Source organism: Achroia grisella, unplaced genomic scaffold (assembly GCF_030625045.1).
Source record: "Achroia grisella isolate CSIRO2021 unplaced genomic scaffold, CSIRO_AGI_Agris_v1 utg3403, whole genome shotgun sequence".
Classification (NCBI taxonomy): domain Eukaryota; kingdom Metazoa; phylum Arthropoda; class Insecta; order Lepidoptera; family Pyralidae; genus Achroia; species Achroia grisella.
The window spans coordinates 3,879-17,432 of record NW_026712804.1 but is presented as its reverse complement, the minus strand read 5'-3'; the positions used below and the strand labels follow the sequence as shown (position 1 = coordinate 17,432).

Genomic DNA, 13,554 nt, shown 5'->3' with positions numbered 1-13,554 from the left:
AGGTATATTAAATCCACAGAAACCATTTATATGTACAAGTATAGATTTTTGTGACACTCTAATGGACGAGTCAAAGGTCAAAAGTCATTAAGAGAGAAAAATAAAATGAAAATGGGATGTCAGATTTTTTATGGAAATTCGTCATTTTTGAATCTAGAACAATAACTCTTTTTTCATTTGGCATTGTTGGGTAAGATTATTGAATGCTTTCTTTATTTGGACAAGGTCCAAAGTATGATATCTGCGGTTATTTCAAGAACAAGATGTTATGCACATTCTTGAGAGTTGTAGGAGCATACATCACTTTTCAGAACATAAGCGAACACAAATAGTTCTGTAGAGCAGATCGTATTTACTTACTTACACTACAATTTTTGTTTTTATAGTACAAAGTCACGGATTTCCTGAATGGAAGTGATTACCGCTATTTACGAGACTCTTCAAAACACTGAAACTACGTTATAATGTATACTATATGGCGGCCTTTTTGGAAAGGTGGGGGATATGTAAGGAAAGAATTTCAGAGAGTTAAGAGCAATACGCGGCTACACTTAAAGTGCTACCACTTGGTACCACTATTCTGTGGTACCAAGTGGTGTTAATTCTATTAATTGTAGTAATCTTATTCGTACTGTATAACCACGAATATTACATACAGTGACTCTACCACGAAGTAAAGTACTCGTAGTTTTTTCGCTTTAAAGCTATTCATGTCCTATATTATCGCCGCTGCCTGATACAATGGTCATACACTACAGAGTAATGAGTTGCGTCATCGGGCAAAGGCTGTTGTCGGCGAGATTTGTTCTTCGATACCAGAAAGTAGATCACGATCAGTAACACTACTATCAGTATGACCGTAATCACTAAACAGATGAGTAATGTATGATCTGAAACATAAAATAAAAAAAAAAAAAATTATCTAGAGTTGTTTGGTTCTGTATATATATGGACTGAAAGACATATATATATAGATGCTTTATATATGTATGAGTCATACATATACATCTAAACGAGTAAAGTCTGTTGTAAACGAAAAAGTAATGAGGCTTTCAAAACAACCTAAACTTAAAAATATAATCATGTTTTGGAATCTGGTCAACAATAAAAAGAGGGTCTCCGGTGATACCGATATCAAACTAAATTGTTTCAAGAGATCGCGATAAGTTCCGTCCCTGACGCCTGGATACAAATTACTATATTCAGCTAAATGTAGGTAGTAATAATGGCTATTTTTTTTTTTTATATAATAATAATAATAATGTTTATTGAACTAATATTTAGTACAGCCTTGACAATATTCTTGCAAAAATAAAATTGCTTAGTAAATACAGCAGCGTTTTGTACACGTTTACTTTATAGTTAAACAATTCAAATAATATTAAACAACAAACAAATAAAAACGACATAGTGCGGTAACAAAATAAATGTAAGTCCTTATTAAATGCATGCTGATGAAACAAATATCAATTCTAAGTAGTTAGATAATAATTTGTATGTTAAATTGGACACAATCCTTATTTTGCAGAATTATAGTGGGTACATAATAAACTAAGCATACGGCAGTACCAGTACTAAAGAAAGAAAACTACCCCCGTGCTAGTTTTGACTAAAAACTGTGTTACGGCAAGGTAATGAGTCAAGCTCGGTTCATACTAATGATACATTTAAATATAGGCTCTATTGTATTCACTTACAGTTGATTTTTACATTCTATTACTGTTCACATACAACATGAAATAAGCGCGTGATCATCCAAAGGGGCAAATAACAAACAGTATATGCAAACAAAACAGACAAATATTCGGATTACAGACTAATTCATAAAAAGAAACTTAATAACTACTACCAGACAATTTATTAATAATAACAATATATTTACTATTTCTATGTTTTGAATATATATAAATATATACACACACACACACACATATATATACATCTTTTACAGTATATTTCTTACACATATGTAAATTTACATTCTATACACGATACATATTTACATATACAAATACGTGATTATTTAATCGGATTTGTATAATAGAATACACAATAAATTTTATCAATAAGATACTATTAATTATAACATAACAATGTATAAATGTAAATACAATACAAATATAATGTATATATGTATAAACGTATACAATGTAAATATTCCACTAAAGTATTACTATTACTATTACTACTTACTTGTATTCATCCCACTGATAATACCTATCTGTGATAACTTTAACTGTAATTGGAATGTAGTAACCGTAATGCATACAACATTATCGATATAATATAGCGTGCTTTTTAGTTCGATATAAATATTCATATAAATTAATTATTATGCTTTTGGGTTGCGGGCGTAAACGCATCCATTAACCCGGCTGCAGGAGCAATAGAGGTCGCTTCTCTATTTCTGCTCACTGCAGTAAATCCTGTATGGCGCGTCCACGTCGCGGGGGTGGGCACTGCTCACTCTAGTAGGACAGAATGAGTTGGTGGCTAAGTTCTGCAGGGACCTAGCTCTGCGAGGTATAACGCAGACCCCAGCCCAGGGATACGGGTGAAGACCTCAACGGTGGATCGAGCGGAAACAAAGTATGTTGGTACGGTCGATACGGCGGAAGAGGCAGCCACAGTGGCCTAGTATCTGGATCCTAATGGAGGGCAGCGGTATCCATTAGTACTGAGATGAAGCGCAAGGAAGTTAGATCCAGACCGGTTCATTATCAGATTTCTGCAGTCACTGAGCCTGTAGTATCGCGATGTAGAAAGCAACGGGAAACTACTACATTATGAAGTCCCACGAGAGTTTGAATGATGAAAAATACATCATGAGATTAGTATTGGACAAATGGGACAAAGGTGTGTCAGTTGGGGGTCGACGAGTATCTAACTTACGCTATGCTGATGATACCACTCTCCTTATCCAGTCACAAGAAGACATGGAACAGTTTCTAGCACGCCTCGAGACTATAAGCATCTCCTTTGGACTGGAAATCAATAGAAGCAAGACAAAGATGATGATTGTGGATAGAGCTGGACAGAACAGACCTGATATATCGACAATTGGAAACTGTGAAGTTGTATCAAGTTATGTATATCTCGGTTCCACAATCACTAATACAGGCGGATGTCAGGACGAGATAAGAAGGAGATGCGCTATCACGAGAACAGCCGTGACCAAGTTGCAGAAGATATGGAAAAACCGTAATATTACCAAGAACACTAAAATGCACTTAATGAAAACACTAGTTTTTCCAATTTTCCTTTATGATGCAGAGACTTGGACAGTGAGGATGCAAGAACGCAGGAAAATTGATGCCCTCGAGATGTGGTGCTGGCGGCGAATGTTGCGTATACCTTGGACTGCTCGTCGAACCAATGTTTCCATCCTTAACGAACTCAATATCAGAGAGAGATTATCGTCGACTGTGCAAATACGAATTCTCAAGTATTTTGGTCACATTAGCCGGAACGAACACTGTATGGAGCGGCTAATTATCCAAGGTTCGGTTGAAGGCAGACGTTCTCGGGGTCGAAGAAATCCGCAGAACCATACAGGTACGCCAGACACACTAAATCCCCCTATATATTCCCTAACATTTTGGTAGCAGAGTAGTTTCCCAAACATTTTGGTAGCAGAGCGACCGAAACATTGTTTCAAAGATAAATTATTGTAAATTTTTCAGACACATTTATAATTAATGTCACTGAAAGCGACAATGATTTTTTTATCTGATGATGAATACATGAAACATTTTGTCAGATTTATTATTATTTTCATCACTATCCTTAACTTACATTAAAATTACTTTCCGATATAGATTGATACCTGTTTGAGAGTCTCTTTCCGCATGCATTACAATGATCGGTTGTCCACTGTGGGTGGCACCTAGAGCAACAACAAATTTTGGAAATATTAAAATAATATTCTAATAATTGTTAAATAAAGCGGAGTAACTAATATTAGAGAAAGAAATCATCAATTTTGTTTACCCCACAGTCTAATTACTCAATATAAACAAAATAATTGTTTATATTGAGTTTGCCTTGTCCTTAACTATTAATTAGACCATAAACTATAAAAAAAATGTAACAGTTTTAGTAACAGTAGAGTATATTGTGATTTTATCACTTTCAAGTAAATGACAAAATTAGAGACGAAATGGGCGCCTCTTTGCAACATCTAAGGGTGTGTTCCTAATCTATACATATAAATAAAATTGGAGTGTCTGTTTGTAATATTGAAATAACCGTTTTTTACTACATGCATATGAATATAATTACGGTACATGTATACCAAAAAACCATTTTTTACAATTTATTTATTTATGTCATACTAAGTGAGCTTTACAGTCTCCCAATATGGCCCACTTAGGAAGATAATATACAAATACATACTATTATAAACACGAATTACATACATATACACTAATTACACAAGGAAACCAAAGACAGAAAAAAACAATAATAATGCCTAATCTTAATTTAACATACTACCTAAATGATGTACTGCCATCCTACGAAACTCCAGCAAATTACAAGTAAATATGTCTAGATCTGGAAAGCGACTAACTACACCGTTGAGTAGACTCAATGCCAGAGAAATAAGAGCTTATTTGGCCAGCTCTCTTCTTCTCCATGGAACATCAAACAAGTTTCGTCTTCTTGCTTGTACGTAATTATTGGGCGCTCTTATAGACACTGATGTTAATACCATTTGGTTACATTTTTCACCTCTCATGACTTTGACTACATATTACATTAATGCAATCTTCCGTCTTACTTGGAGTGTGTCATATCCCACCATCCCCAAAAAAAAACATAGTAGGATATATATTAGGGTATGTGACTCTATAACCATACTGCCTTTGATATACATATCGTATAAACTTTTTTTGGAGTTTCTCCACCATGAGTATATATTTTGACTGATGTGGGTTACAGATAATTGCGTTACTTTCTAATTTACTGCGTACGAAGACATTATATAGTATTTTAATACCAAGTATGTTGTCCAACTGGTGTGCCTGTCGCAATACAAATCCAAAGGTTCTGAATGCCTGAGTGCATAGTGCAGTAATAGGACTTCGGAAAGTAAGATCATCACTCATCAAAACCCCAGGTCTCTTATAGACCTTACCCTATTTAGCAGTGTATTACCTAACTGATAATTATGCCTATAGGTGTTCACATTCCAACTAAATGTTACAAGTGAACATTTGGTGTCACTGAACATCAAGCGATTTTTTTCACACCACTCAAAGATATTGTTTATATCATTCTGAAGGAGCTCACAATCAGAGAAATTGATAATTTTAAAAAATAACTTTAAGTCGTCTGCAAACAACAGACAGGACGCCGTAGTGACTACCTCCGGCAAATCATTGATAAAACGGAAAAATTCGAGGGGTCCTCCTCCTCATTACTCTCCTGACTTACCCCGGAATACGTTTTTTACGACCTTCGATTGCGAAGGTAGTTGGAGAAAAATTTATGTCTGTCTGTCTGTTTGTTCCGGCTAATCTCTGAAATGGCGGGACCGATTTTGATGGGACTTTTTGATAGGTAGCTGATGTAATAAGGAGTAACAGACAGACAAAAATTGTAAAATATGTTTTTTGGTGTATGTACGTATTCATATGCATGTAGTAAAAAACGGTTATTTCAATATTACAAAAAGTCACTCCAATTTTATTTATATGTATAGATAATGTATAGGTTGTACGTTGTTATTAGAAACGTATTGTATCTATACGTTTCTAATAAATTTGTCTGAACATTTGTGTCTCCAATCAGAAAACCGAATTAATCGATTTAAACTTCCATGTATATCATCATTAACATTTTAATTAGATACTTACTATCTTCTTTAAAATTAGTTACGGCCGTAACATTTCTTATGCAACTCTGTACCATTATTTGTTGCGGTGAAGAACATTTAAATTGAATACAGTATAATTTTGAGTTGTAATGTGTCTTGTTTAAATGTAACGTGAATTGTACATCAGTTTTGTTTTCTGGCATCTTTGATACTTGTAATATCTCATTTTTATCTGTAAATAATAATATGTTGCAACTTAGTATTTATTTTATCGAATTAGGTGTTATTTTGCCATTACACTACTTTATACATTGTAACTAATATTGTAATATGGGTGTATTCAATAAGGGTTGGAATTTAATAATTATTAGATTGCGACGGTCCTTAGGCCTTTAGGTTTCAAGGTAGTCAAGTTTCCGCACTGAATATTTGTGGTCTCATACATCCTAATTGTAGCGGAATTAAACAAAATAATATAAATCCATTTAGTATTGGTATAATTAATATATAGATATATTAGGTAGAATTTTATATGTAAATATTCTTATTTTGGTATTACCACAATAGGTTAATTTTTATTATTTTTGTTCATTTAAACTTTGGAACCGTAACCCTAAACAATATTTCTAGAACCACAGTCAAAAATAATGAAACAATTGCCCCAATTTTTCTAAAAGTTAAATTGAATAAAAGTAATAAAAATTAACCACAATAAACGAAAAATGGTTACAGTTAGAGCAAATATCTAGGTTTTTCTAAAATGCCCATAATTTTCAAACTGTATGGGATAGATATTTTTCTCATGATTGTTACAATCAATCAATCAGTCGAAGTTCAACTTTAGTGGCGCTTGATATATTTACCTTATTGACTTACCATTAATATGCAGCCAGTGAGTACTACTATTACAGCTCACATTGTAATTGTAATAATCATGGTAATGAACGGAAGATATATTCCTGTATGCTGAAATGAATATCATATATGTAATTAATAATTATTGCCATGAAAACAAGTCCTTCCATCCGTGCATTATAATATATTTCCTGTAGCTCTTCCATTTGTATTAGAGGCTCTATTCTGATAAACTCCTTTTGAAATTGCCACGATTTAATAAGTGTGTTAAGATTTAATCCTCATTCTCTGGAAAGGGTGTAACTCAGATAACAAAACTGTTGTACACATTGTTGTCACATTCACGACATCCCTACATCTGTGGTGGTTCTCAATCCTAAATTATCAATGTAAACTACAACTCAATCAGTAATAGACTAGACACGCCTCGAAGGTACAGTACTATGTTACAGAGATCGTGTACGATATGTATGTATTATAAGTAGACAGGTATAAACATTCCGAAAAAAAAAATGGAATGATAGTAACAACCCCATGCGTTATTTAGAATAATTACCTAAGCTTAAGCATAATAAGAATGAAGTTTAGAGATTACGAATACTGTGAATTTGATTTATACATACATACATACATATAGGTATGTACATATTGCACACCTAGTATGATATTGGATTAACCCATTTTTTAAATTGACATTACATTGATAGTAAAGTTTGACATAGTTATAATTTTTTAGACAATACAGTATTTTGCTAGGTGTATGATATGTAGTTGTATGAGCAACGACAGATGTATGAGATGAACGCTCAACATACAAACACTTAGGTATATATTCTTATTAATAAAATTCCGCCTTGTTTGACTCAATTTAGATACGAACCTGCACCTGGCTTGACATATATCTTTTTTATTTCTATAACGGACAGCATACTTTCCGATGTCATGTCTTGTCTGTAGCAATACATGATTGTATTATTATCGAATTCGTACACTTTCCCCGTGTAAAGAAAGGCGTAACCCGATCTTGATTGGTATCCCAAAAGTTCTAGAAGAGATGTTAACATAATGTATGTTATAGTTAAATAAATAAATTATTATTTATCATTGACAAAATGTTTTAGACAATAGAGTGGTGACAACCCGACATAAACAGAAAGCTAGTGAGATCGAATGTGGAGTTGATATACATTTTTTCCATATATATATCTTTTTATTTCTGTTTGACTCTGTTAGTCCGGTGATGAAAACAGTGATTAATAACCATTTTTTTGTATGAAACGGATGGGAGTAATATGCTGTCGGCCCACATGAGAATTAGTATTAGCACTACTAATATCATGTCACCATTATAACGCCCATGGCAAAACTCATGCGTTGCTATTTCGGAAGACAGATGAGGAATCATAAATTCATACCCATGTAATGTCCCTGCTTGCAGGCTGCAATAGGTGAGACCAGCATGCGCATGCAGAGGACTTTGTATAGTCTACCTAAGCAATTAAAACAAGAGACGGCGGTAGGTTCGATCCCTGCTACATTGGACTTGATTATACCGATATTTTAGATGGTATGGTATTCGTGCCCTCTGCTGTTTGTTGGATTCAGTGAAATTATGTCATGTTTTGGATTCATCATGATATCGACAATTGACAATTACTCTCTCAACTCCATATGGGTTAGTAGTCGTGAAGGTGTCATAAAGTTGTAAGGGTGGATCGTTTCGCAGACGGTCGTCCATCTTGTCTGTTAATAAACCCAGTGTAAAGCAGTCGTGTTGTTACTTATTATATTCCCTATTAGTACATAAAGACTTATCAGTATAATATAGTAATAGGTACCTATAAGTTATTGCAACTTAATAAGGATTTATATGATATATGGCTGATATATAAGGAGGAAATTAGTTTTATTATTAACAATAAATATTATTAAGTTGATTTACATGCGGCTCCCCTAAACACCATTATGTTGAATTTCTAGTTAAATCATTACAAAGACGTTGGCGACCTGACTTTATCCTCATTCTTTAATCCTTTATTGAGGCCGTGTCATTGTACACACCATAAACGCAAGGTTTATTAATTCCATTATTGTTAATAAAAAAAACATACAGATTATGCTGATTGCCAATTACACTTAACATTTTATTAAAAATGATTAGAAGATGCAGATGCAAACCTAATTCTTTGTCCTTATTCATTATCCTGGTCTGATTCCAATATATTTTACTATTATAATGATTACCCTGAAAACAACTATAATTAAAGTATTCTCCCTCGGATATTGTGATTACTTTCGTTGTTTCTAAAACAAAAAGAAAATTATAAAGTATATATGATGTTATGATTAGTAAATAATTATGAATTTCAGATTAAAAATTCAGAAGAGTGTCTGTCTGTTTCTTCCTTTTAGAACTAAATGTAATGTTTACGTTTACGTTTCTTAATGTCTTCTTAATTCTATAATATTTATTATCTGTAGATATTGCTTTCACAATTGTAAAAATAAATTCCTCAATGGTAAGTTATATATTTATGGTATAATTCTACGTTCAAAAGAGAGAGAGCAGTACAAAATGGTGTAATAGTTAAGGAATAATAAATTAATCGTTTATGAATATATTTATTATTATAATAATATAATATGATAATATAATATAATAATATAATATAATATTATAATAATATAATATGATTTATTTATTTCTCCTCACAAACATAATGGCAACAATACATGTTTATTGTATTAGTAACTAACTGTACCCGCGCCTTAGTCCGCGTGGAATTTAACTTTATTTTTCTAAAATAAAAGGAGCTTAGGTTACTCCTTATTACATCAGCTACCTGGCAAAGAAAATCCCGTCAAAATCGGTCCACCGATTTCAGAGATTAGTCAGAACAAAACAAATCAAAACAGACAGACTGACAAAAAATGTAACAAATGTTATTTTGGTGTATGTACCATATTATAATAATAATAATAATTTTTATTTGTCTCAAACAAAACCTTTTCACACAATACAACCCATACAATAATATAATTTAAAACTAATGAATGAGACAAAACTGTCTATAACTCAGTGAGGGCAGTGAGTCCACCCTCTCTGCTATTCTGTTATAGTCTTTATCAGTAATATAATCTATCTAATCTATCTTTATCAATAATACAATATGAGATCAACGACGACGATAGCATATTAAGTTAAGTTCTAAACTACAACTAACAAAGTAAACATAAAAATTGACAATAACAAGATTGGACAATAACAAACTTAAATATATATAATCTAAACATTATTCAGGATTAGTTACAACATTAAATAAAAACTAAGAATTATTCAGGATTATTTTATCATATATACACACACACATATCGACACAACTTAGTAGATTACAATACTACGAAACGAGGGATTGTTCTTGCAGCAACCGTTTGCTACATTTGCGCCTAAATATTGGTAAGGATAAAATCAGTGATGAACAAATTTTTGCTGCGGCATACTTAAAACAACCCCTAGTTCTTGTGAGCTTGATGAAAGGTTTAGAAAACTGATAACAGCTGTCTCTGAGGGAGTCTATTTTAGATTTATAAACACTTATATTTATATTCATATGCATGTAGTAAAAAACGGTTATTTCAATATTACAAACAGACAATCCAATTTTATTTATATGTATAGATGAAATTAAAGGGTACGATTGCCATTCCTTAGCACATCTAAATGTTATACTCTTAGTCCTCAGGAATGGCAGCCAAACCAAACTAGTTATGATGACGACTTAGGCTTTGATGCCCGTTACTCGAAGAGAAACCCGTAACTTGTGACACGAATGTAGGTTTAAAGGGCATTTTTAGAATACATTAACTCTCACCTTCACTACTTGTAGTTTCTCTGCAGGCCCAACTAAATCCGGGATAAACCCGCCTCTAATAAAATTCACTGTAGTAACCAAAATACAACCGGCACGTTCTGTGCTCGTTGACCGAATGCCGTGGTTTACAAAAACTCCCACCTCTACAGAGATGCGTAGGGGTTATACGTAACTAATTTAACGATGCCGTGTAATAATGAAACTATCTTCATAAAATATTTTTAAATTATAGATTTTTCTACAATATCGATGTGAACCTTAACACATATATGGGGTATCACAGAGGGAGGCTACAAATACTACTTTCCATCATGTGGGCCGTTAGCTTGTGATTACAGTTACTTAGAAAAAAATATAAGCTGACCCGGACCCAGTCAATTTAGGAGATATTATATAAAAAATTGTTCCGTATAGAATGTAAATTAATAACTTCTTAATATTTTTTGTCATTATATTTTCCAATCACATGACGACTATAATATATATATTACATGTGTAGATAGTAATTTATAATTAGGTGTCTTTGCACTTACCATTAGAAACTTCACATAATACACCAGAAGTAAGGAAATTAAATAGGAAAAATAAACTTTTACACCACATAATGATTATAATCTTATTAAAACGAGAAATGTGAACTACATTACATATGGTATATATATACATTGTCATATGGTATATATAGGACGCAAAATGTAACAATTTATAAATATTAGCACACAATAACAATTCCGTTTTCCTGTTCTCCATCTAGATTTTACATAATACTAGCGATACAATTCGGTTTCACTCGAGTGTAAAGTGCATGTGACGGAGCTTGTAAACTATGCATATATTAGTGTATATTATATTATAGATACAAAACTTTTGTATCAAATTCTATAAATAATATATTCTTTAAACCCGTATTATAATCGTAGTGTAGAAGTGTGAAAAAGAGAAACAGACAGACGAAAACAACTATTTGGTTTTAAATTATTATGCACATATAATAATTTATATATTAATAATAATCTAAAATTTTTCCTTGAATATAATTTGACATGACATATACTTGAATGATCTATTGTGGACACTCATTTAGGAAAAGTAGAACTTTTTTTGATAAAACAGACAGCTTATTTTTATATTTTTTCAATCAATATTTAATAGCAAAATAAGGCTTCGTCGTCAAAAAAGTTATAGTACGACATACAATCCGCTCGTTTCATATAAAGTATTACATGAATTTTAAGCATAGTAATATCAGTTAAAAAATCTCGGCATTATGACGTAAGTCAATCATGTTATTTACATATGTTCCTATAATGACTAGCATACATAATAATATGATAAATTCTATTACTAACTTAAAATCCAAAAATGCTACAACTCACGATTTATTGTCATTGGATACCACTACCATTAATTGTGTAAAATCAGTGAATACTTATTTTGCTAGCATAGGGAAAAATCTAGCGGAAAATATAAATGTAACACGGATGGATATTATATGGAAAGGGGAAATATATCCTACTAATTACTGTTCACCTGTATTGTATCATGTTTTGTTGGAAATGGATATGAATGAAATCTTAGCTCTCGTAAATGGATTTAAAGACCCTGATGCGGTAGGTTAGAACAACATTTCAGCTAGCATTGTTAAACAAAATAAGAATACCTTACCCTAACCATGAGCCAATTTCCAAAAGTTTTCAAATAATCTATTTTAAAAATACTCGAACGCATTATCAATAATGGACTTGTACATTATCTAGAAAAATACTCTCTATTATCGCAAAATCTATATGGTTTCCGCATAAGTAAATCATATGCTTATCTATGAGCTAACCAACTTAGTTGCTATAAAACTGGATGAAGGTCAAAAATATTTGGCTATTTTCGTAGATCTCACCAAGGCATTTGACACCGTTTTTGTGTCGCTACTGCTTTGTAAACTCGAATTATTACATATACATGGTATCCAAATATGGGACAACAGAAAATATATGATTTAAATGTGGTTGAAACACGACTAATGATTATACTATCTTGTCAATTCTTACTCAAAAAGTGTCATACATCCTCTACACAGAAACAAAATTACATTACCCCACATTATTATAGAAAAATCCTTTACATTCACACACAAAGCAATATTATAATACTAGATGAAACCCCGGCTTCGCTCGGGTGAAATGTGGGTAGATATTTCTGTAGTCATCCGTGCTCAAGGAATATTAAAGGTAAGCAAGGCATAGATTCGTATTATTCGTATTCATAAGTCTCGTTCATTGTGTTTAATAAATATAGTAAATAAAAAGTGCAAAAGTTTTTATACAAATAATTATTATTTTAAATCAACATTCATAATAAATTAACAAAACATATAACTTTTAAGGTTTATTCTCTGTAAACCTCTTTGTTTTAAGCACTCTCTATTTTGGCAGATATTTATAACCAATTGCTTTATCCAAACATCTTTCCCATTCTTGATCGTCAACTGGAAGTAAATACTTATTTTATTCACTTTAAGAAGAAAACAGAACAAAATTCACTTAAAAACACAATCTGCCTACATACAGACCTACTAAAATACTACTCACCATCTTTACGAAGAGCCCTTCGCTGCACCCACATTCCACAATTGTGACAATGTTTACTAAATGCAAGAAGATTCGGCTGTTAACAAAATGATACAGGTATCATCAAACAAAAGACCAAACAAAGACACGACCAATGAAATATTTTATGAAATATTTATGATTTTCGGCATAATGTGTGTAATTCAAACAAAGTAAATCACTATGCAAAACTAAATGACAATGATATTTGCACTAAAACTTCTATTTTTATGGTTATGGTTATAGTCTGACTGTCTGGTCTTCCGCACCCCTCTAGGGAGGTGAAGGTCGGGGCTCAGGGACCCCTTTGTCCCGGCATCTACTCCGGGGACAACAACCCCCGGGTGGCTAGATCAAAGCCCCTAGGACAAGGTTACATAAAAAAAAGAAATAAAGAAAAAGTACT

General features: G+C 32.4%; 1 protein-coding gene across 1 annotated transcript; it reads right to left on the bottom strand.

The window, feature by feature from the left end:
• Positions 1–3,791: 3,791 nt before the first annotated feature.
• On the bottom strand, positions 3,792–7,638 carry LOC131843805 (uncharacterized). The gene is made up of 4 exons (XM_059192560.1): positions 7,554–7,638; positions 6,695–6,784; positions 5,859–6,050; positions 3,792–3,886 (listed from the first exon to the last, which is right to left on the bottom strand). The coding sequence occupies exons 1-4, from the start codon at positions 7,636–7,638 to the stop codon at positions 3,792–3,794; spliced, it is 462 nt and encodes a 153-aa protein (XP_059048543.1).
• Between the last annotated feature and the right edge of the window lie 5,916 nt (positions 7,639–13,554).

What these genes read in the sequence shown, in the direction of transcription:
- LOC131843805 (XM_059192560.1), bottom strand. Translation starts at nt 7,638, where the DNA reads ATGTATTGCTACAGACAAGACATGACATCGGAAAGTATGCTGTCCGTT. An exon ending in ATATGTCAAGCCAGGTGCAG is followed by an intron (nt 6,785 to 7,553) that starts GTTCGTATCTAA and finishes TATTCATTTCAG; the next exon opens with CATACAGGAATATATCTTCC. An exon ending in AACTAATTTTAAAGAAGATA is followed by an intron (nt 3,887 to 5,858) that starts GTAAGTATCTAA and finishes TTGTTGCTCTAG; the next exon opens with GTGCCACCCACAGTGGACAA.